The sequence below is a fragment of the Triturus cristatus genome, chromosome 1_1 (assembly GCF_964204655.1).
Source record: "Triturus cristatus chromosome 1_1, aTriCri1.1, whole genome shotgun sequence".
In the NCBI taxonomy this organism is placed as follows: domain Eukaryota; kingdom Metazoa; phylum Chordata; class Amphibia; order Caudata; family Salamandridae; genus Triturus; species Triturus cristatus.
The window spans coordinates 127,983,412-128,008,911 of NC_140579.1; the positions used below are offsets into that span (position 1 = coordinate 127,983,412).

A 25,500-nucleotide genomic window follows, 5' to 3' on the forward strand; every position below is an offset into this window, starting at 1 on the left:
ATTTCATTGGTTTTTTACGAGTGAAATATCCACCTAACTATAACATGTGTGAAACCTATGTTTTTTTAAGTGAATTTGCAAGGTTTTTTAAATGCTAATTCCTAACTATAACACGTGTGAAACCTATGGTTTTTTTCATTGAATTTGTACGGTCTTTTAAATGCTAAGTTATGTATATATTATTTTTCCGCGATTTAAAAAAAAAAAAAAATTAAAATGTTTTTTTCTGCCTTCGGGGTCCTTAAGGGACCCCCTGACAAAGGCTAGGGGGTCAGGAACTCTCTACCCTGCCCCCTTTTCACGTTCGCCACCTTCCTTTTTCACTCTCGGACTGAAAACAAACAAAATGGCGGCCGACACTTCCTGATTTCGACCGATTCGAACCTTAACTGACATGTAACCACCAATCAGAATTACGCTCGCGCACGTTAGGGTGCGCGGCTATAGATATTTATGTACTTTAACTGCAATTTTCTCAGGAATTACTGAACAGATTGACTCCATATATGCAAAAGGCACATCCCTGACCTAAGGACTACCTCTCTGCCAAATTTCAAGTAATTTTGTTCAGCCGTTCGGGCTGTACCTTCGACTAAAGGTCCTATGGGAAAATGCATGGGGAAAATGCATTTTTTCTCGGCCCCCGCTTGACGAATCCCCCCGAGACATTCAGGGTAGGAGCTGAGCGGAGCGCCCCATTAGTTTTGAAAATTTCGCGAAGATTCGTCAACCGGCGCCAAAGTTATTCAAAATAGAATTTTGAGATTTCCTATGGAAACCCGGTCCTAACTATAACGTAGATAATATATATATATATATATATATATATATATATATTCACTGAAAAAACCATAGGTTTCACACATGTTATAGTTAGCTGGACATTTTACTGATAAAAAACCAATGAAATTCCCCCGTTATAGTTACTGCAGGCAACTAACTCACGCGACCGCAATCCTCTGCTGATGCTAATACTGTATTTAGACACTTATTTGCCCATGTCTTCTTCCATTAAATTTTAGCTTTACATATATTACAAATATTTTTTTTTCATAAAGACACATATGTCATCAGCAGAAGATTGCGGTCGCGTGAGTTATAGTTGCCTGCAGTAACTATAACGGGGGAATTTCATTGGTTTTTTATCAGTAAAATGTCCAGCTAACTATAACATGTGTGAAACCTATGGTTTTTTTCAGTGAATTTGCAAGGTTTTTTAAATGCTAAGTTACTTTACGCCATTCGTGGCGTGCGCGCCCAGTTAACGCAGTTCGTTCCGTGCGCGCACGGTGCGCTTCGCGCACCGTGCGCGCACAGTGAGCACGCGGTGCGCTTCGCGCACCGCGCGCCCACTTTACGCAGTTAGTGCCGTGCACACACAGTGGTCACGCGGTGCGCTGCGCGCACCGCGTGCCCACGTTAAGCGGGATGGGCCATGTACGCACGATGCGCTTCGCGCACCGTGCGCACATGGGGGACATATTTTGCGCATCTTTGTGAAATGTATTCTTCGGGCACCATTTGCACACGGGGTGGGGAGAATGTGGATAGTTTTTTTTTTTTTTATTATTTTTTACCGTGCGCGTACGGTAAGCGTAATCGGCGATTTTCCGAAATGGTTTGGGGACCCCTGTATCAATGCTGGGTGGTTAGGATCTCATGAAACTGCCTCTTTACATATATTTGGGGTACGTTTTTGCTGCCCAACTCAGGAAGCGAGAGAGAAAATGGCGGCCGCCGCTTCCTGGTTTCGACCGACTCGAATGTTTACTAAGATCTAAGAGCCAATCAGAATCGCGCTGGCGCACGCCACCGTACGCGTACGGTAAGCTTACGGTAAGCGCACGGTAAGCGCACCGTAAGCTGCCACAGATATATATATTGATTTAAAGGCTATTTTCTCAGAATCTACTGAACAGATTTACACCAAACCTACAAAAGGCACTTCCTTGACCTGGGGACTACCTCTCTGCCAAATTTCATTAAATTCTGTTCAGCCGTTCGGGCTGTAGCCCTGTCTAAAGGTCCTATGGAAAAATGCATGGGAAAAACGCGTTTTGGGACCCCCCTTTTATCTCAGCCCCGCTTGACGAATCCCCCCGAGACTTTCAGGGTAGGAGCGGAGCGTAGCGCCCCACCTATTTTGAAAAATTCGCGAGGATTCGTCGACCGGCGCCAAAGTTATTCAAAATAGAATGTTGCGGATTTCCTATGGAAACGTGGTCCTAACTATAACTACCTACTGGCGACCGCCAGTAGGTAATATATATATATATATATATATATATATATATATATATATATATATATATATACATATATACAGACACACATATACTTACCCTAGGTATCCTTACCATGTGCGGTAAAGGCATATGCATGGTAAAAATTTGCATGGTAAATGATGCATGGTGAAGATATTGTGTTGTATGCTTGCGTTGTAAAGGTTGTTTCCCATTTCTATGTATAATGTTTGTGAGGGGGGTTGGACCCATATTTTTATGAGGAATGCCAGGATCCTCAGTGAGTGGGTTTGAGTCCATATTTATCATCATGCTATAAAAAAATTCAGATAAGAAAACACATTTTGCTTTCATGATCTCATCGCTCTATGTTGCCTCCATTTCCATTAACGCCTTTTTATATGTCTTATATACAAATTTAAAGCAAGGCTTATTGGATTTGTCAGTGCTTGTTTTACTGATGCTGGCTCCCAAAGCAATGGAAAGGTATTTGATTGTAAGTTCCTCTTATTCAATCTACAGACCTAGAAGAGATACCAGGGGCAGAGGAATCTCGAACCGACAGCACGAGCCACAGGTACAAAAGGGGGATATTGTGGTACTGAAGGCCGAAGAGGGTGGTAGAGAGGGTATTCCTGGGTGAGTCAGGCCGGATTTTCATGGGTGGTTGAAGCCGAGGAGTCAGACAGCCTGCATAATCATAGAGAGGCTCAGATGGGGTCAGTGGGACTTTTAATTGAAGAGTGATGCTGAGTGATGCAGCAGAAGAGGTGCTGCATTGTACTCGAGAACAGAAGCAGGAGGCAAGGCGAGTGTGCTTCATTTGTAAAAAAAGAAATGAGCTTTGAGGCCAGAGGAATTGCAGGATGCCCGCCACCATTGCTGCTGAATACCGAGTTTGTCGAATCCCGTGGTTGCCTAGTCTTAATTTTACTTGATGCCTCTTCCTTCCACCACTTCCTGTTTCTTTCTCACTCTTTCCTGTTCTCTTTTATCCCAGCTTTCTACATCTAAAACCTTCATCTTATCTTTTTTCTCCTCATTTTCACGCTCTGTTCTGCCTTTCTCTCGCTCTTGCTCTCGGTCAAAGTCTAATGATGGAAAAAAGTACTGATCCCATAAATGAGTGCCGGTGCCACCTCAAGAAAACATATCAGCTAGAGCATTATTCAAGAGTGATCCTATGCGACCTCGTGCACGGACAAGGGGGCATCGTGCTTTCAAGCACATTAGGCCGGCAGAAATGGCAATGTAAAATGTTCAGACAGTACTGGGTCCTGCCTGGATCTAGCATAGTGCCTAGAAGGCAGCAGAGGAGCAGAAACTCCTTCTCAGTAATTGTGGCTCAGAAATGCTGTCAATCGGTCAATTGCTCTGAACTGTCTTTTACCTAAGAACGCGAAGATTCTACTATGAAGAAGGACTGCTGTGCTGCTGAAGGACTGCCACTCTGCTGGATTGCTGCTCTGGAAGAACTGCTTTATTGCTGTGCTGACCTGCTGCCTGATGCCCTCTTTGCCTGGGTAAGATGGACTGGACCTGCATCACTTGAACCCAGACTGACTCCAAGGGCTTGCTGGCTAGCCTCCTGTTCTGAAGTCCCAGAGACATCAAAGATTTCCAACCACCCTGCTATAGCACCTTGACTCTGCCATCTGTGAGTCTTGCTATGACAAGTGGTGCCAACTCATTCCTTGTCCTTTGGAAGTGGGTATAAAGTGTTGCTGCAACCAAATTCCAAGCGTTGACATTGTTGCACTGCTCAGAAACGGCGCATCCCCATCTGTGAAGACGCATCAGGCTGCTACAAGGATCGGGTGTATCGCTTCGCTGACTGCACAGCGCATCGCCTCCATTTCCGATGCATCTTTGACTTTATGCGCTTCATAGCTGTTGCGTCTCTTCCATCCTAAGGATCGCCGACGGCACATTCCCTCCTGCTCCTTGCATGTTTCCCGGCGACGAAGCAAACAAAGGGGCATATCAACAACAACCGGCGATAATTATCGCTGAGCGCACTTAGCGCTCGGATAATTATCGCCGGCTAGCGCCGATTTTTATCGCTGAGATAGCATTCTAATAGCAACGCTTATCTCATCAGCGATAAAAATCCTAGCGCTAACTGGCTAACGTGAGATTATCGCTGGAAACCCAGCGATAATCTCACGTTAACTAGTTGATAGGGACTCACAAACTTAGCCATGATATCCACCTTCTATAGGATATCATGGCTAAGTCAGTCCTGAAGCAGGTGTTAGGAAAGTAGCGATAACAGGTGTTATCGCTACTTTTCCTGCCGCTATGCTTCATAGCGTAGGGCTTGATGATAGGAGAAATGTCGCTTAGCGACATTTCTCCTATCATGTCAGGTCAGGAACGCCCACTTTGCATCTCATTAGAGATGCAAAGCTGGGCGTTAGACATCCCCACGCTAAAGCAAGGTTTCACGCGTTAGCGTGGCCTTGCTAATATAGCGATAAAATTATCGCCGCTTTTCGGCTGAAAACGGCCGCTAAAGCGGCGATATTTTTTTATCGCCTCGTTGTAAATATGCCCCAAAGTACTTTACTGAGGGCCAAGGCTGGTCCCTGTATCCGACTTTCAGTTATGTCCCAGTCAAGTGCAACCAGATAGCCCCGGTTGGCACTTTATGCTTTTAAGCACTACATTTGAGTTCTACTTATTCGATTATTGTTTTGTTCACTACATTAAGCTCTATTGTTCTAACCAGGTGTGGTATCTTTTTGTGTTGTGTTTTGTCTGTTTTAAGTGTTGCACTTATACTTTACGCATTGCCTTTTAAGTTAACCCTGACTGCTCTGTGCCAAGCTAGCAGGGGCTGAGCGCAAGTTAATTTAGGGTGTGTTTTTACTTACCCTGACTAGGATTGTAGTTCCTGCTCTAACAAACTGTATATATAGATATTTTACAAACCAGATTGCTCTCTGCTGCCCAGGTTCAAGGCATATTGAATTCAGATAATTTTATGTGTGCACAAAGAGCAGAGGGGGCAATGCACAGGATTACCAGAAAGACTCCCAGCAGCCATCCTTCAGTCACATCAACTTTAGGAGACTCCAAGTAGAAGAGCTGATGGAAACACAAGTATCTAGATACCTGTGCAGCCCCCCAGGGCTTTTGCTTTGAGAGTAAAAAGAAGTTGCCACCATCTCAAGCTATAAGGAACTTATATGACAGATGATGCAACACCCCTAAAAGAACTGATCTGAAGGCTCCTGACTGATGAAAAAACAGTAGAAAGCACTACATTGGCGCTAATCACGACAAACACCAGTTCGGTACATTGTCTTTACTTCCAATGGCGCCAGCATCATCAAGAGCGCCATGAAGGAGTCCGGGACCGTGCGTTCAGGTCTAGATCTTGGTGAAGTCAAACCAAAAGAATCCAAAAAATCATCAGTTTGTTCTTTTATCACCAGAAAACTCAAAGTGTCAGGCAATTACATGTAGCTGTGCCATTTAGTGACATAACACCCCGTGGTGCGGGGGGCCCCCAAGCTTCAGTTGACCCCCTCAGCATAGGCTGGCGAGCTCCCTATTGAGTCTGGAGAGGGCTCCTCCAAGTACCTTGCAGGGGGCCCCCCCTCAGTGGTGCCATTCTGTACCCAGTCTGATGTAGGTCCAGGCAGTCAGCCGCTGCAAGGATCTAGATTTGTAAACCTCCCCCCTCCCCACACATCCTGAACTAATCACAGGGTAACTGCCCTTAGTGGTTCAGACTCTACTAGTGACTGACCTCCCCCTGTACAACTGGACTCACTAAGGTTTGCAGGTGCACCCTTGCAGTGTCACTGTCACCCATGAGCTAATAACATTGGAAGAAGGTATCAGTTGTATTTTACACTTGTTTCCAGTCTCAATGGGAAGTCGTCAGGAATAGGAGCACATACGTGTTAGCGCATTCTTTGTTCAAATGATTGCACCTGGCACTTTTAGTTGGATTGACAGTTATCATTAACTACAAGTTCGTGGTCACTGGCTTTGTTAGAACAGAAGCATGTCCAGTAAGGACAACTTCTAAAACTGGCCCCAGTGCTGATTGCACCCCCTTAAACACTAGTTCACGGCTCTTTGTGACCCCATTACGTGCACCCCCTTAAACACTAGTTCACGGCTCTTTGTGACCCCAGTACACGTTTTGAAGTCATCGTTCTGATGAGCTTTCCACCTGATGGGCTGTTCTAAGGGATTTGTATACCGTTTGCACTGCATAGCTTGGTTCAAATTTCTGCCCTTTATTTGGCATGGATTGCTCTTATTTCCATCCGTTTGCCGGTTCTTTTGGATCTAGTTTATTGTCCTCTTCAGTTCCCCTGCTCAGCTCCTCTCTAGCCATTCTCCAGGCTGCAGGTCATTCACAGACCAGCCTTCAGGTCATTCACAGATCCCTTAAGTATATTGTCATCCATCACATCTATGAATCGCCTTAACTTAACGTTACCTTGCTTGGTTTTCTGTCAACTTTTAACCCATCTGCTTTCATCCATATTTTTCAAAGCTTCTTGGCCACCTACCCTTCACCAACTTTCTGATTTTCTAGGTCTACTCTGCCTTTGTTGTCCTTATCATTCTGACAGCTGTTACAGAGGCCCTCGTCAGCAGCAGGCTGGACTACGGCAACGCACTCTATGCAGGAATCCCAGCCAAACACCTGCATCGACTACAACGCATCAAAACACCTCCGCACGTCTGATCCTCAACGTACCCCGACACAGCCACATCACCCCCCCACCTGAAAGACCTGCACTGGCTCCCTGTCGACAAGAGGATCACCTTCAAACTCCTCACCCACGCACACAAAGCACTCCACAACACTGGACCAGCCTACCTGAACGACAGACTCAACTTCTACACCCCCACCCGCCAGCTCCGCTCAGCAAACCTCGCCCTCGCTGCTGTCCCCTGCATCCAACGAAAGACCACCGGCGGCAGATCATTCTCCTACCTCGCCGCCAAGACCTGGAACACCCTCCCCACCCACCTACGGCAGACCCAGGACCTGCTCACCTTTAGAAGACATCTCAAGACCTGACTCTTCGATCAGTAGCGGTTCCCCCCTCCCTTCAGCGCCTTGAGACCCTCACGGGTAAGTAGTGCGCTTTACAAATTCCTTGATTGATTGATTGACAGCAATCACCTGACATCCTTCTCAGTGCTTAAATTGCAAAAGAATGGGTGCCCGTACCAAAAGCTCTGCTCAGAAGGCCCCGGGTGGTGCTTTTAAATGTGGGTGCTCAGAATACGAAGGCAGGTAATCGTGAATCCACCTCATGCCTCTTTATTCCACTATTAGATACTTTCTGCCCCTTTATAGCACTCTTGCAGGCTCCTACCTTTTCCCTTTGGGACAGTTTTTCCATCTTTCTCTTCCTCCTTCTTCCCATTGTGTGTTTTTCCCTCTCTTAATAAGTGCCATTCCCAAAAAATGAATGCCGTTGACCCCCACCGGCAACCACTGATTGTAATTAAGCACAGCTTCCATCACACTAAATTACCCGGTCTTCATTTTTCTTCATGAATTTGCTGCTTTCATCATTATAATCACCTATTCTCTTCCATCTCTGGGTGAATATACACAGCCCCAGATTTATTGTACTTTCACACAACGCAACGCAGCAAGCCACCCTGCAATGCAGCAAGAAAAGGAAAGGGCAAGAATGAGCCCTATTTAACATTATACGTCATGATGCAAGGGTGTCTGCGTTGTAGGCAGGATTGTTTTTCTGCAGGAAGAGACACCTTCCTGCACAAAAACAATCCTCAGAGGCATTTTATTTCTCCTCATTACTCCTCCCCGGGGGAGGCATAGCATTTTGATGCATTCCCAGGTCTACCACTAATGATAAATCTAGGAATGCTCCAAAATTCATGGGTGGATGCATGGGAACACCCACGCACCACCCGTGGAATGTCTCCCTGGGGTACAGTAACGCAAGGCAGTGATTTGCGCTGCCTTGCAATACTCCAGATTTATCAAGCCATGCAGGGCCACGCAAGGTCTGCCTCTATTTTATGTCTTGGTCTCACACATAAAAATTCTTTGGGAGCGAACTGGGCTCTATAAAAGGAACAGAGGAGGGAACTGGCTTCCTGCAGAACCTGGAACAGAAGTGTCCTAATCTACACAACAGTACCCTCCGATGCTTCTCCGTGCCACACTGTTAGCTCCTAGCAATGTCTTCAGTACAGTAGGGTACAACACATCAGAGTGAGCTGGGATAGCAGTGGCAGCCCAGCTGGTAGCTGCGTTAGGATTTCCACTGTCTATACAAGTAGGCAGGATTTATATATAAATTCTACACAAAGATCAGCACCCTCCTTTCAATGGCACATCTGAGACTGATCTGCAAAGCTGCTGAAATCTGCTTAGCACCAATAGTTAATAAGAGATTGGAGTGTAAACCTCCTTCTTCCTGATGGACCTTCTGCCCACTACAGATACCAGATCTCCCTACTCACCTGATCACAGGTCTCCCATAACTACCTGCTATTGAAGTGAACAAACCCCCAATGGCAAGCACCGAACATCTATATTCACCAGACCCCCATATTCAACTGTTCCCCATTATCACTGGCTTTTATGAAGCTGTGCTACAGTATTCTTAAACTTTTACTTTATTGTTCTATAGAAAGTTATTGTTTTGTTTATTGTGTTTTGCATTGTTTACTGAGGATTGCATCTGGAAACCAGGGTGTGTCTTTCTAGTTGCGTGGGCTATACGAATATATACAATAGAAATCACCAGACACTGCAGATTACCTACACCCATAATATCTGCCCCAGTAATCCTTCAGTATTCATGTCCATAACATCTTCCTAATATTTCTACAATTGTATCTTTTAGGGGGAAAAAAGTGACCACGACATTTTAATTGGACACTGGGGGTAAAATCGTTAGACTCTGTCAAAGAATATACTTATCTTGGTCGCATTTTCTCCCAAACATTACTGAATTATTTCCACCTACATCACATAGGTCGAAAGGCTGATGCCCATGTAGGTGCAATGCTGAAGCTATACTCTTTTTCTAGAAATAGACATTTCCAACCTCTGTTGGAGGTCTACCGTATGAACCCTCCCACCATCCTAACATATGGCTTAGAGTTTATACACATAAAAACCTGGAAATCTGTAAAATCAAGATAAGGAAATTCCTTACGGAAACTGACAATAGTAAATCAAGCAGTCTAAAACTATAGACTATAAATCCCCAGAGAAATATACATACTTCTCATTAGATCATAGGGTCCGGCGCTGTGTTCTTCTACCTAGGCTGGAAATCCTCCCTTTGAACGTGTATAAAGCAAAATCGAACAAATTTGAAAATACAACTGGGCTTTGTGATTTGTGTAAGGGAGGAATACAAGATCTAACTCATGTTCTATCTGTTTGCCCTAATCCAACCCTAGTAGAAGCCACGAGGAGGTATTTAAGACCTATAGGTATCAGATGCAATGCTACGTCTATACACAACCTAATTAAGCTCTGTAAAATACCACCAGATGAACCTGCTTGTTGTCAATTGTGTACATTTTTAAAGAGTTTTCTAAAGTTGTTTTAAAATCAATGTTGATAATGTTTAAAAATCATAAATATTTAAAGCTGATATTATGAAATATCACCATTAAGTACAACCTGGCTGTACCAAGAGGGTCCCATCGTGGACAAGTGCTACCTGCTTGCGGCTGCGACGGAAAGTCTCCAAGATCTGGAGCACTTTTTATTCTTTTGTCCGTATTATTCAGTACCTCGAAGGCTATATCTAAAGCCTTGTTTAAAGAAACTAAATTTTACACAGATTAAACCAGCACTTTATTTCCTTCAACTTTTGAACTGTGATTGTACTTTATATGTAAGCAGCTTTTTAAAACTAGCTATTACTTTCAGGAAAAGTATGGAGGGATAATTATGCTGTTTTTATTGTCCTATTCCCTAATGATTTTTAACTTTGAACAAATTATTTATATTCTTAAACCTGATTATTCTGCTAGATGCCTTTACTCATTCTGTTTACATAGTCCGCCCATCATACATAAGTATTGGACAGCTTTTTTAAACAATTTATCTGTGAAATGTTTATCCATGTATTGTGCTTTTATGATTGTTAAATCTTACAATCGAATAAAGTTATTTGAAACAGTACAACCTCGCCTTTTCAAACGATCTATCTAAGCTCTGGGTAACCTATCGGATGAATGCCTCTGTTATTAGCCATATAAATATCAAATGAATTTTATTTTAAATATGTTGCAAAAATCATGATGAAATGTTTTAACCTTAGAAATGCTTTAAAGCTGATGTTATGTTAAAACTATGTTTGTTTATTTGTTGACCTCAGCTGAGGTTTATATCAAATTTAAAATAAAAGTAAGTACACTTTGTGCCCCATAATTCCATTCTAGCAATAATACTTTGTGCATATAAACCCCTGCCTCCCATAATGAGTGGTCTTACATGTTTCGTTTTCTGCAGCTCGCTGTTGGCGATGACACCTGGATTGGTAACGGCCATCTTTGCTGTTATCCTCCTCAGTAAAGTGCTGGTGGTCCCTGTGGTGTACATGATGGTGAGGAGGCGAGCAGCAATGACAGAGGCAAGAGCATAGGAAAAAGGGAGCAAGGTAAGTTTTCCAAAGTAGCACAATCCAATTTAATTGAAACAAAACTGATTTATTGGAGCCACAAATATACACAGTATAGGGCCTCTGGCAGCGGTTGGGAACCGCCGCTCCCCCGTTTTAGGGTTCTGGAATCCTCACCCCGAGAATGTACAACTAACCATACAGAAACAACAATTGATGGACAGAATGCAGAACAATGTCATACATTCACCCCAGTACAGAGATCTGGGCCTAAATCCATCGTTTTGTTGCTCACCATGTCGTTCCAGTTTGAACCCAGCCATATGCAAATCAGTCTTGACCCTGTGCCTCATGGGAACAGTTCAGCCCGAACTGCCGAGCCAGGTCCTCCCTGGACTGGAAACAAGCATCCTAGGACCGGTTTCTGGCATTTCAGCCGTCTTCAGCCAGGCTTGCTTGATTTCCAGTGGCATGGAGAGCAAGGGACCCACGTCTGGGCATACCCTTTCCACTCGGGGTGACAAATGCAAAAACAACAATTGATGGTCAGAATGCACAACAATGTCATACATTCACCCCAGTACAGAGATCTGGGCCTAAATCCATCGTTTTTTTGCTCACCATGCCGTTCCAGTTTGAACCCAGCCATATGCAAATCAGTCTTGACCCTGTGCCTCATGGGAACAGTCCAGCCCGAACTGCCAAGCCAGGTCCTCCCTGGACTGGAAACAAGCATCCTAGGACCGGTTTCTGGCATTTCAGCCGTCTTCAGCCAGGCTTGCTTGATTTCCAGTGGCATGGAGAGCACGGGACACACGTCTGGGCATACCCTTTCCACTCGGGGTGACAAATGCAAAAACAACAATTGATGGACAGAATGCAGAACAATGTCATACATTCACCCCAGTACAGAGATCTGGGCCTAAATCCATCGTTTTTTTGCTCACCGTGCCATTCCAGTTTGAACCCAGCCATATATGGCAGGGTATGCTCAGACGTGAGTCCCTTGCTCACTTTGCCACTGGATTCAAGCAAGCCTGGCTGAAGACAGCTGAAATGCCAGAAACCGGTCCTAGGAAGTTTGTTTCTGGTCCAGGGAAGATATGGCTTGGCAGTTCGGGCTGGACTGTTCCCATGAGGCACAGGGTCGGACTGATTTGCATATGGCCATGTCTGAACTGGGGTGGCAGAGTGGGCTAAAGAACGGTGATGGATTAAACCCAGATCAGTTGAGTGGGGGTGAGTGCTTGCAATGTTCAACACTCCGTCCATCATTTCCTTTGGTTTTTGCTTGTTCGCCATAAGTTGGCAGGGTATGCTCAGACGTGAGTCCCTTGCTCACTTTGCCACTGGATTCAAGCAAGCCTGGCTGAAGACGGCTGAAATGCCAGAAACCGGTCCTAGGAAGCTTGTTTCTGGTCAAGGGAAGACATGGCTTGGCAGTTCGGGCTGGACTGTTCCCATGAGGCACAGGGTCAGACTGATTTGCATATGGCCATGTCTGAACTGGGGTGGCAGAGTGGGCTAAAGAACGGTGATGGATTAAACCCAGATCAGTTGAGTGGGGGTGAGTGCTTGCAATGTTCAACACTCCGTCCATCATTTCCTTTGGTTTTTGCTTGTTCGCCATAAGTTGGCAGGGTATGCTCAGACGTGAGTCCCTTGCTCACTTTGCCACTGGATTCAAGCAAGCCTGGCTGAAGACGGCTGAAATGCCAGAAACCGGTCCTAGGAAGCTTGTTTCCGGTCCAGGGAAGACATGGCTTGACAGTTTGGGCTGGACTGTTCCCATGAGGCACAGGGTCAGAATGATTTGCATATGGCCATGTCTGAACTGGGGTGGCAGAGTGGGCTAAAGAATGGTGATGGATTAAACCCAGATCAGTTGACTGGGGGTGAGTGCTTGCAATGTTCAACACTCCGTCCATCATTTCCTTTGGTTTTTGTTTGTTCGCCATAAGTTGGCAGGGTATGCTCAGACGTGAGTCCCTTGCTCACTTTGCCACTGGATTCAAGCAAGCCTGGCTGAAGACGGCTGAAATGCCAGAAACCGGTCCTAGGAAGCTTGTTTCCGGTCCAGGGAAGATTTGGCTTGGCAGTTCGGGATGGACTGTTCCCATGAGGCACAGGGTCAGACTGATTTGCATATGGCCATGTCTGAACTGGGGTGGCAGAGTGGGCTAAAGAACGGTGATGGATTAAACCCAGATCAGTTGACTGGGGGTGAGTGCTTGCAATGTTCAACACTCCGTCCATCATTTCCTTTGGTTTTTGTTTGTTCGCCATAAGTTGGCAGGGTATGCTCAGACGTGAGTCCCTTGCTCACTTTGCCACTGGATTCAAGCAAGCCTGGCTGAAGACGGCTGAAATGCCAGAAACCGGTCCTAGGAAGCTTGTTTCCGGTCCAGGGAAGATTTGGCTTGGCAGTTCGGGATGGACTGTTCCCATGAGGCACAGGGTCAGACTGATTTGCATATGGCCATGTCTGAACTGGGGTGGCAGAGTGGGCTAAAGAACGGTGATGGATTAAACCCAGATCAGTTGACTGGGGGTGAGTGCTTGCAATGTTCAACACTCCGTCCATCATTTCCTTTGGTTTCAACTAACCATACAGAACATAACACATCTCCCTTTCTTGGACAAAAACAATAATAATTAAATACATACATAAATACTCAAACAAAATGTAATAAATTAATACACAACCCTGGGCACACAAACAAAAACTGTATTTTTACTAGCTATTCAATGGGGCTACATATACTAATATTAAAGGGATCTACTAAAATTACCCACACAAATAATCATTAAACTTCTTTGGTCTGACCCCAACCCTTTTCCTTTCATCAGAAAATACTGTGGTATGTTCACTGGAAAAGAGCTTTGCTGGTTCCCTTTTTTTTGCTAGAAGCTTTTACATCCTTATCGTTGCTTTGTTCCCATTTTTGATGTTCTACATCATCACACAATGTTACTGTCCTTACATTCTACCATCTTCCATCACTCAATTGAATGATGTTACCTCTCATCATCATCACCATCTTGGTACAAGACCATTTATAACGTCCTTTCTTACCGGTTGTCCCAGGACATGCCCTCACTAATTTTCCTTCGGTGTCTTGGTTTCTTTGTCAACTTACCATTATGTCTACTTGCATACCGATTTTGATATTTTTTTAACTTGTCACACGAAGCAGGTTTATCCAAAGTAGACTGATTAGTTCTATAGATCCCTACAGGAACCACCAAGGTGTGTGTAACTCTACCATTCAATAAGATTTTTTTTTGTCTCCAGTGACAGTATGAGGTGTAGGTCTGTAATTCCACAGCATATGTTTTACCTCTTGTCTCCAGCATAATCTACTACACATAGCCAACTGAATACATTAGGTCAATACTCGATTGAAACATTCAACCAACCCATTTCCATGTGGATGATATACTTCTGTTTTGAGGTGTTTGATTCCTTCTTTTCTTAGGAATACTTGTGGGCCAATATTGGATACTATTTCAGTGGGGAATCCCTCTGTCCTGAACACTTCTTCACAAAAACAAACTACCTTGTAAGCTTTAACCTCTCTAGTAAAAGCAGCCTCATGTCATTCTGAATAATAATCCATTATTACTATGGCAAATCTACTTTCTATACCTAGACAGTCTAAAGGACCACATATATTTATAGACACTTTCTCCCATGTACTATCCGGGTATTTCACTGGTACAACGGGAGTCTCAACAGCTGTGTGTGTCTTACTACTGCAAGTGAAAGATATGCAGTTGTGAACAAATCTTTCAATTGCCTGATCCATGCCAGGCCGCCAAAAATCACCCTATCTCACTACTGAGGAATGGGCAATGTTGGTAGCCTCCTATCTACCTGATGAACCTCAGGCCAAAGGGATTAAAACACAGCTAGACGTGCCAACTGAGGAACCCCCAACGGGCTCAAAGGATTTATGGGAATCACGCCTTAACACTATGCAGCTCTCGCTCAAGGCAATGTTATACCACTCAGATAAAATGGACATTCAATTATCTCCCTCAACGTTTTGGCGGTCCATGTCTCAAATATCAACAACAGACAGACATGAGCAAACTCACCAAGAGAGTACAAGACAACACCCAAATTGTCCACCCGACTTGCTCTTGCTTCACTATCATAGATAAACTTTGAACCCTACCGACACTTATGGGGGAGCTCCTCATCGACTTGAAAGAGACAAAAAAAGCTGCAGGACCGAAACATACCACAGCTCAAGTCAACACTATGGAGAAATACGACCCAACAACAACACTACAGCAGCACCCAACACAAGGAGCTCCCAGTTCCTCCAATAAAGCCCAAGGGCCCCAGAGTCAAACCAACTTGATGGAGGGCAAGCCCGACATTCAAGGAGAAAAGGGGACTGAATATCTCCCCGTAAAAGGGCCTCAAATCACTCAAGAGGTGGGTCTGGGATTGGAGCCTGTTCGTATGGAATTCATTAACTTTCAACAACAGGAAATTAAGCTGGTACAAGAACGGAACACTGACCATGATACATCAGGACAAGCCCAGGATATTGAGGTGATAGATAAAATAAGGTCTGGGCAGAAAAACCACCAAAAACAGAAGAGAAAGGGGAGAAACAAGCTAATTATCAACAAGAATGCTCCCATTAAATCATATTTCCTGGCATCTGCCACAACCCAAATAGGAGAACAGTCTGCATCAAGCACAAACAGGGCATTGACATCCTCACAGCCCTTACAAAGCTCAGAGATCCTCTTCAAGCGAACAGACAGCCCCACCCTGAAGATCTCTTCAGCCCAAGGAAGTTGCAGGAATGAGGAGCACACCCCGAAACCAAGCATGGAGGAAACACCATTACCCGAGGCAATGATCACCTCAGCCACTCAGACAAACCATATGAGCAATGATAATCCAAAAAGTTTCAACCCAAACACCAGGACGGACAATCAGCCTACTGCTAGCAGGGGAACCTCCGTATCAAGCCATATAGCAAATGCTTCAGTTAGGCCATGGGCCGATGAATCAACATTAATCGCTCCGACAAACTCTGAGATTAATAATTCTGTTTATCCTGGAATACAAATCAAAAGGGAGAGGGGACATCCTGAATAGAGGCAATATTCGGTGACTATTAACTAGCATCAGTAAACTAGCAGAAGTTGCCTCAAGCGATCTGGAGTCCGTAGAATTTGAATGTCAAACACATCTGGCACACCAAGAAATATCAAAAACAACTTGGGCCACACAGGACATAGCAGAGAAAATAATGAGGGAAGAACAACAATTGAACGCCTGGAGGATCAGATTAAAATGCCAGAAAGAAACAGGTAATCCAGAACCACTGTTACACCAGTTGCGGTCATATGATGGCCATAATCCAGGGCTTATGGGTGCCACAAGGCAAACTTATTCGTTACTCAAAGAAGCTCGCAGCGCAGAATCCAACATCTGGAATCCTAGGATAGCAGATGAGAATGAGATGTCAAACAACTGGTCCTGGATATCCCGAACCATCAATTCCCAACCAAGGAATACCTGACAGGGCAGGAAGTCTGTTAATAAAGCCCATCAACTAAAACTTTGTTCATGGAATATCAACGGACTAGGGTCCAAAGCCATGGATAAAGAACTATTGCTCTATTTCCAAGATTTTGATCTCATCCTTTTGCAAGAGACCTGGCTGGTTGAGCCGCTGCAGATTTAAGGATATAAGTCCTATCACCTTCTGGCCTGCAAGGAAGCCAAGTTCGGTCATCTAAAGGTGGTCTCTCAATCTTCATCTCCATTAAAACAATAACTACAGCCAAGGAATTACTTAATACGGCAAAAACAACTAACGGCATACAAGCAATTAAGTTGGAACTAACAGGTCTTGCAGATAATAAACGGTTAATACTTGTTAACATATACCTCCACCCACTGGATAAAAAGGCTGGTGCGAAAATTGCTGGTTTCTGATTTGTCAGGACTACTTGAAGAAGAGGCCTCCTCGAATCTTATAGTATCAGGAGATTTTAACGTGTCTCTAACAGGCTCTTATGAAAGAGACAAAATAGTGGAAGAACAGCTCCAGGGTCTGGGGGATTCCACATCAGGAAGCAAGTAAGTGGGGCAAGCAAACCAGCTCAGCAAAGTAGCTTCTCAGGGATCTGGAAAATTTGAGATTGGCCGTGCTGAACGTGCGCTTCTTGGGAGATTGCCCACCGGCAACTACATTTCACAGTGCACTTGCAAATACCACAATTGACCACACTTTGACGTCATACTCCCGGTTTAATAAAATAGTGGACTTCAGGATAGGTAGCTCAGACTATAGTGACCACCTACCACAAGAGATTACTCTGGATGCTTATGGCACTGCATCTACCGAGCAACCAGTCTGCTTAGGCTCGGAGTTCATGACCAACCTTAAAAGAATCAAATGCAAAATTTCTAACTTGGAGAACTTCCTGCTAGAGGCAAAAAATATGTGGGAGGAAAAAAAGAAGGAGAACAAGGATGTGCTTGTAAGCTGGGCTAAATTCACTGAAAATCTTAGCACACTCCACTCAAAAGAAGAAGGGAGGGATGTAACCAGAGCAGTTATGGCCCGACAAAGGTCTTACTCCACACCGTGAGCACGCAAGTCTACCATCTAAAAGGAACGCAATTAAACCAACTAAAGCAATGAATAAACAGAGCAATATGAAAGCTCCACCGGGTAGGGCCGGATGTCAATCTTCAAATCAAGATAAGATCACTACAAACCAGCAAGAAAAAACTTATCTGGGAAGCATGCCGTGAAGCCACAGAGACAGCATGGGCCAAAATTCTCCATGACGGGAAATCCAAAAACAGCGCCAAGTTTTGGCACACAGTGACGAGACTACAGAATCCAAGGGCTCTTGGAATAAATTCTTACATCACCGAAGAGGAATGGTTTAAGTATCTACAGGATCACTTTAATAGTGGGCAAACAAACAATACACAGGAAGCTCTGGAGTACAGCAGAGCCGACTCAGGCCAATCGAAACAAGACAATGAGGCTAACCATGGATTCACGCCAAAACAGATTAAGAGCAGAATCTCCAAGGGCAGAGCTGAGGGCGCACCAGGCCCCAATGGTATACCACAGATTCTTTACAAGCGAGACTCGGACTATTGGGCAGCTGAACTCCTGCCACTCTTCTTGCACATTATGGAAACAGAAAAAATACCAGACTCTTGGAAGGGGTATATTATTTATCCGATATATAAGAACGGTAGCAAAAACAACGAAGCAAACTATAGACTGGTTGCACTAATAGATAATGACGCAAAATATTATGCAGGATTGCTGTTGGAAGAACATACAGAATGGGCATCAGAAACAGCATCAATTCCAATTAATCAATCAGGCTTCCAGAAAAGTATGGGCACATCGACAAACATACCGGCACTATCACTTTTAATAGACGCTACTAAACATATCCAAAAACCGCTATATGTCTGCTTCATAGATTATTCAGCTGCATTCGACAGTATTGACAGGAATAAACTGAAACTCTTCAAAATGAAAATTAATATCAAACTTTTGAATCAGCTGATCTTACTTCACAGTGACACTTGGATACATGTTAAGTTAGGTGCTGGAGAAAGTATATCTCGGAGAATCCCGACAACCAAGGGGCTGAAGCAGGGGTGCGTGCTGGCGCCGATCTTGTTCAACCTGTTTATGGCAGACCTCTCGCCAGAATTAGACAAGTGCAATCATCACGCCCCGAACTTCGGAGGTTTTCCTCTCTCGAATCTACTCTACGCAGACGACTTGGTTCTGATTAGGCGCTCCCCAATTGGTCTACAACACCTGTTAAACATCACAAGTAATTTTTCCAGCAATAAGGGACTATGCATAAATCTGGACAAAACCCAAGTGATGGTTATTAACCAAAAAAACAAATCACACTACTTCTAATGGGAGCTGGAAGGAATGAAACTTGACATTGTAGATGAATTTAAATATTTGGGTGTAATTTTAGACAATAAAGGCACGTTCCTTCCACTAAAAGCATCTATAAAAGGCAAAGGAACTTTGATAGCAGTCGCACTAAAAAATATTAAACAAAAAATAAGTGGCCTGAGTTTCACACCCTTACTACAGATAATCTGTGCAAAACTCCTCCCAACCGTCCCTTATGGAAGCGAGTGCCTCAGAGGGAGAGATGCTGAAACCCTGGACAGGACAGTAACAAAGGCAATGAGAATCATTTTTAACCTCCCACGGTATACATCACCAGCCCAAATTAGACTGGAGTTTGGCCTCCGAAAACAACAGATAACACACAAGGGGGCATACTTGAAATGCTGGCACAAAATAAAAGGAGCAGAGCCAGGGTCATTAAACACATTTTTATGGAATGAACTTAATCGGAAAAAAGAAAGTGCAGCTTTGACTTATCGAAAAGACTCTATTGACAGCTTGGCCTTAGACCATTGGGGCACGATTGGGGCCCATAAAACGTTCAAGGAGCTTGTTAACAAAACAGTACAAATACTGTCCGTTCTCGAGGATAAAGTCTTCCTTTCGGAAAGGGCACATGGATGGTTCATCATCCAGAGCTATAACAGTTGTTCCCCACAACCCTATTTGTGCACTGGGTTTACTAGGGCCAATAAGGAAAAATTTCTGCACTTGAGGATGGGCATTTTACCAACACTGACGCATCCACCCCCATGGAAATGGCCACAATCTATAACATCGTCCAGACTGTGTGCCGAGGTAAAGGAAGACATACTACATATTCTGTGCACATGCGAAGGTTTAGACAGGGAAAGAAGATCCATACTAAAGCCTGCCCTGAACAGATTACGGATAAGATCATGTAGACAGGCAGTGAAGGCCTGCTTTGAGGGAGAGGACATCCGCCTGGCCTGCTGTCTGGTTTGTTTCTTGGACGTGGCTGGATTAAAACTAAGGACGGCGGAGAAAGAACAAAAGCTAACGACCACTGTCTAGCTGCTCTTTTCCCTGACAAGCAACACCCTTTCCCGGCTTATAACATCGCGTCAAAGGACAGCAATCTGTAACCCTTTTGAGCATCTCAAAAGACCATGGCCATCTCATTAATGTTTCTTTTTGAAGAAAAAAAAGAAAAAGAAATTTAGATGAAGGATTTTTAGAATTTAAGAGCGTTTCAATTGGAAAAGCACTATCTAATCTTAAGTATTTTTAAACTGATGGCCACAAGTGTTTAATCTTCTTATCCACAATAACTTGATTCAAAACAAACTATTCCCAAGGGAAGGACAATGACAACTGAGCTTGTGCTCACAGGTACACAGAACTGTTAAACATGACTTTACCTGACAGGACTTGAAAGATGATTATGTATAATCGGCCGCAACATCTCCTGTGAATGAGACAACAATGTGATAATAATGTGTGTTTTAACCAGTTATATATACATTTTTCTTTTTCTTAAAAAGCAATTTTATGCAATGGTTTTTATTAACTAAGCATATAATAAAATATTATTATTACTCTGGTCTTCCTCTTCATGGCTGACGTGCCTGCATGCCAGACACGCAGTTGTTCCAATAACTAATTTCCCAAAATTGTCCGAACTAATCTGAAAGTCCTACAAACAATGCCATGCCCTACCTATCAAACCATCCCAAACCAGAAGAAACTCATTCAACTCTTATCATCCATTTGTGACAACTTCCCACCAGGTGATTTTGTTATCAATAAAAGCAACACCTCATCAGCCTCCACAGCTTTTTTCCACTTCTCTTCGCCAATAGCTTCTACACACGCTTCCTGCACACTTGCTACTGTCCTCCTCACATGAATTGCCAGATAATGACAATCGTGATAAATGGTCTACATTAATATTCCTAATGCTTGGTATATATCTGACATCAAACATGTATTCTTGCAATCTATATATTGAGTGGATGCAAAGTTCCGGCAGCAGAGTTTTGTCCACTGTGTTCTGCTTGGAACGCAGAGTTCTGGCAAATCTCCACCAACTGCCTTGTGGCAGAGTTTAATCTCACACGCAGCTCACCAACGTTAAGTTAACGGACGAGAATTTGCATGCCCTAGCATGATTTCTCGGAGCTAGAACACCTGCCAGGTCCCGACCATCCGCGTTGAGAAAGCTACTGCTCAAGTAGAAAATCTACTCGAGTGGCAGAAAAAATCAGCGTGCTCTGGCGCGCCACGTACTGCCACTCGCTCTGATGTTACAGCGCGTACCAAGCTCCCAGTGCTAAAAATTAGCCCGGACAGTGCAACGTGCCAAATTCTGCCCACTGGCATAGCTCTGCGGAATCTCACTAAATTTTTATGTAACTCTGCGGAATTCCACAAAGTGAAACTCCGCAAATTCCACCTACCCCTACTATATATCACTTCCCTACATGAGGAGTTGCCTTGCAAGCCCCTTTAGTAGAGAACAGACCTACTAGCGGTCTGTGGTCAATGCGCAGTTCAAAATGAGACCCCCATAAAAAAGTTTTGAAATATTCTACACCTCACCAACACAACAACATTTCCTTTTCAATGGCTGAATATGTGCTTTTGATCCCTTTAAAGTATGCGAAGCAAACATCACCACTCTTTCAAAACCTTCACTTTTTTGCGTTTGTACTGCTACTAACCCAGAAGTACTAGCATATGTTACAACAATTATTATATCTTGAGGATTAACCAGTTTCTATGCCACCGCCTTAACTATTGAACCCTTGACTTTCTCTAACGCTTGCTGAAAATTACTTGTCCAATTTTTCATGAATAATCGTAATATATGATGTACTTTTTCAGAAAACTGCACTACACATTTAGAGTACTGTTCTGCTAGACCCAGAAAGGAACTTAATTGTTCCTTGTTACTAGGAGAAAGTGCTTTTTAAATTGCATCCAACAGTTTCATTTTGGGTGTCACCAATGGGTTAACAAAACTTTAGAGGGCCCCCCTGCTGGGTACATGGCGGGGGCGCCCCACACTCTGGACCCAGTCAGGAACTCCCAGTCAAGTGGCGGGTGATAATGTATGCCTTTTTAAGCCAGTAAATATAATTATTTTTTTTATTCAGCAGCTATATACTTTAACAAGTGTCTCAAAACAATAACAATATGGAATTCATAGATGGCAAGGCATAGAAGACCTGCTAAGGCAGATCTTAACAATGTAGGAACCACAGTTCATAAATATACCAATGAATTTGTTGATGTTTGTGGGAGAAATTCTTGTACTAGCGATTTAACTTGAATTAAGTGATAAAGTGAAAGCCCTTTGCTTGCCTGACCTGAAGCGTCATGCAGAAACACCTTACCATTACACGACTCCCAGCCTGTTTAATACAATTCGAAACAAACGCTTCCTAACTAACCTCATTAATGTGAGCAAAGGAGAACGCTGGAGGACCTCTGAACGTGATACTTGGTGACTGGATTGTATTGTGCAGCGCAGTCTTTGGCCCGACTCACTCGAGCCCCCAGGAGGCTGAAGGTGAGTGGAGGTGGCCACTGGCCAGCCAGTAGGCCTCCTTTAATGTCAGCCCCCATTCAGTCGAAGCCAGACCCAGTCACAAAACCGGCCCCTCACGCCTCCAGAGGAAACACCCGGTGCTTGGTACTGCCAGTCCCGTGCTGGATGTGACTTTGAAGCAAGTGCTTAATCAGTGACGGCCGAGGCGATGATCATTACAAGGCAAAACAAGCATTTGCAATGCAATCGGTCTCGCCTTTGAGACCTTATATGTATTTAGCTATGCAGCACGAATAGGACACGTTACAACGCAAACTTTTGCAACGCATGCCTTTACAATGAGGTTTTTACATCGCAACATCATTACAATGCATGATTTTACAACGCATGCCATCACAACACATTTTTAGAAACTACACATACGCATAATACTTTTAGGGCAACAATAGTGTAAGTGTTGGATAGTGTAGGGGTAAAAATTACTATTCCCACTCCAGTGAGTGCAACAGTAGGGTAAGTGTTGGATAGTGTAGGGGTAAAAATTACTATCTCCACTCCAGTGAGTGCAACAGTAGGGTAAGTGTTGGATAGTGTAGAGGTAAAAATTACTGTTTCCCATTACTTACCTTATAATGAGTTGTAATGGCATGTGTTGTAGGGGCATGCTTGTAATGACTGCGATGTAATGGCATGCGATGTAAAGGATGTTGCGTTGTAATTACTGCGTTCTAAAGGTAGTGCGTTGTAATGGTTGTTTCCCATGCAGCACATTAGCCTGGGTGCTGTAACATCTACTGTTCTTTAACATGGAGGGAAAGTAAGCACCAAACTGCGGAACACGCCAGGTATGGGAACACATGGAGAGAAATACTGCCTATCAGTGGGAAAATGTATTTTCCAAAGCGCTGTTTTTAATATAAAATCAGCCTCTGTGGTGGTCTTATGACTGAAAATACAAGAGGTGAAAATATATATATTATTGTGTACGGGTGCTCGTTGAATAGACTTTTCTATGGTCTGGAATCTAGGGAATGTCAAAGTGATTCTGGTATTTTACTGACCTCTGCTTGTCGTTGTATATAAAGAAAGTTAAATAGAGACAGTTACCAGAAAAATAAAAAAAGAAAGTCCCTAAGTAGAAATCAATTCTGGCATTTTATTGACCTCTACTGGCCATTTTCTATCAAGACAGTTAAATAGAGGCAGTTGAACTGAAAAAATAGTCCCTAAGCAAAGGCGGAATCAGACAAGTCCTAGGGCTGATCTCCAGATCCCACAAAGTGCATACAACAGATCTTCCAGACAGTGCACGCGTTGTCTAGGCCCGACCTAAAAGCAGAGCAGTACAACTGCTACTGGAGGTCGACGAGCCACACGAAATTCGAGCCATATGCATGGCTGTGGCTCATCTTAAGGTCCTCCTGGAAGCTTGAGCCCAAAACATACCAAAAAATCATGTTCTTTCTGCCTTCTGCGTTCACTATACCCTCTTTCACAAACAGTTAAAAGCAAAGCATTTATATTTGAGGTAAAATGGAGAAACAGACACCCATTTAGAGGCTGATTTGTATGAAGTGAAACAAGAAAACATGGGATTAATCCAATCTTGCTCACTTAATAAATTGTGTGGTCTTTGTCAAATATTTTATGTCCCTGATCCTTGCCACATATGAAAGCACCATCAGGTTCAGAATGCCAGCTGTACAAAAAATAATTGTGTTTAATTTAATTTAATAGACAATAATGTTGCACTATCTATAAGAATCTGGGCACATAACTGATTTGCCTTAATTGCATTGTTTCCCTACACACCCTTCACCCCTCGCCCAACACTCAGACTTGGCTGCACGCCTAGATGATATATCTCTACTTTTGGACCTTATCACTTCTGAGCTACATGACCTGAAAGCCCTCTCAAATGATCTTTTCTCCGTGATCAGCTCTCTCCTCACCTCTGCAAATTTACCCAAAGCTTCCACTAGTGATAGAGATCTCATGGACCAGCCTTTAGCCTCCTCCATCTCGAAATCCATTCCCCTTCCTAACGACCCCTCCCGCCCCAGAAGATATAAGACCCACCCGGCGTCCATTGATCTCCATCACCTTCACCTTGGTCCAACCCCAACATGATCCCGCAGAGACAAGGACACTTACAACGAACAAGAGAGAGTTAATATAACAGATAGAAGAGAGAACTGAGGCATAGGTTAGCGGAGAGATGAATGAGGGGAAGAGGTAAGGCTATCTGGCAGGAGAGAGAAAGAAGAGAGAGAAAGAAGTAATGAATGGGCTCACATACAGTAGAGGCTCTGTTTCAAGATCTGATGGAATACTGTAAGCGGCACAGAAAACATCTCTCACTGTCTGTCGCTGTACTCTCCAAAAGCATGTGGGATCTCAAGGTGCACACAGTTAGATCGACTAGCATGCAGACCCAGGGGCGACCATAAGTATGGAGACTGGGGTCGACCATATAACATTTAGTTAGTGTAGTGATAGGATCGGATCCAGGCTCGCAGCTGCCACAAGTGTGTTATGATAGTTATGAGGGTGCATGCTTTGACAACAGAGGGACCAACGACCGCCAATCATAGTCACATCTAGCGGTGTATCATGCTCATAATTCTCAAGCATGCAAACAGGTGCCCACCAAAGTCACACAAGTGTCAGAGGGTGAATCTGCACCACATACGTGCCTGCACACAGCCAGTTTCTTCTCATATATGTTTTCAGAAGAAGTTGCAGTCAGAGGGCATGTTGTTGTGCAGCAGCACACCTGTTGGTTAGTTTTCTTCAGACTCCTTCTTGGGGTTTCTACTGTTAGTTTTTCAGGATGAGCCATGAGCTGACAATGAGTAGTTGCTGGCCTGGAAACCAGCCAATAACCTGAAATCACACCAGTGCAACACATGCTGCACCTGAGGAAATGTAGTCAATATTACCACCTCCGGATGGCTGCCCAATTGTTCTATCATCATGGACTGTTGGGTCTTAAAGGCCTGCCAGTAGAGCATTGGGGGACCATTTCGTAACCCAACAGCACGTGAAGTTGGCTGCAAACAGATGCAAAAGCGGAAAGGCACATAAGGGTTCATCCTGTAGCCTAGTCTAGTTGTCAGAATGTGTAGCTTTGCACATGCTAAGTGTCTGTAGCAAAAACTCCAGCTGGTACCAGTTGCACTGTGTGA

General features: G+C 44.0%; 1 protein-coding gene across 7 annotated transcripts in view; it reads left to right on the forward strand.

Annotated features, from left to right (window-relative positions):
* LOC146869769 (triggering receptor expressed on myeloid cells 2-like) overlaps positions 1 to 25,500 on the forward strand; it is a 143,865-nt gene that overhangs the window by 102,791 nt on the left and 15,574 nt on the right. For 6 of the 7 annotated variants that reach the window (XR_014966055.1, XM_085614879.1, XM_085614825.1 and 3 more), the window contains 2 exons: positions 2,766 to 2,820; positions 10,738 to 10,885. Coding sequence is in view for 6 of the 7 variants with exons in the window: in XM_085614879.1 (XP_085471005.1) it covers positions 2,766 to 2,820; positions 10,738 to 10,870 (188 nt within the window). In the remaining variant the exon portion in view is untranslated. The remainder of the gene's footprint in view (positions 1 to 2,765; positions 2,821 to 10,737; positions 10,886 to 25,500) is intronic. The other variant, XM_085614790.1, reaches the window with a different exon arrangement.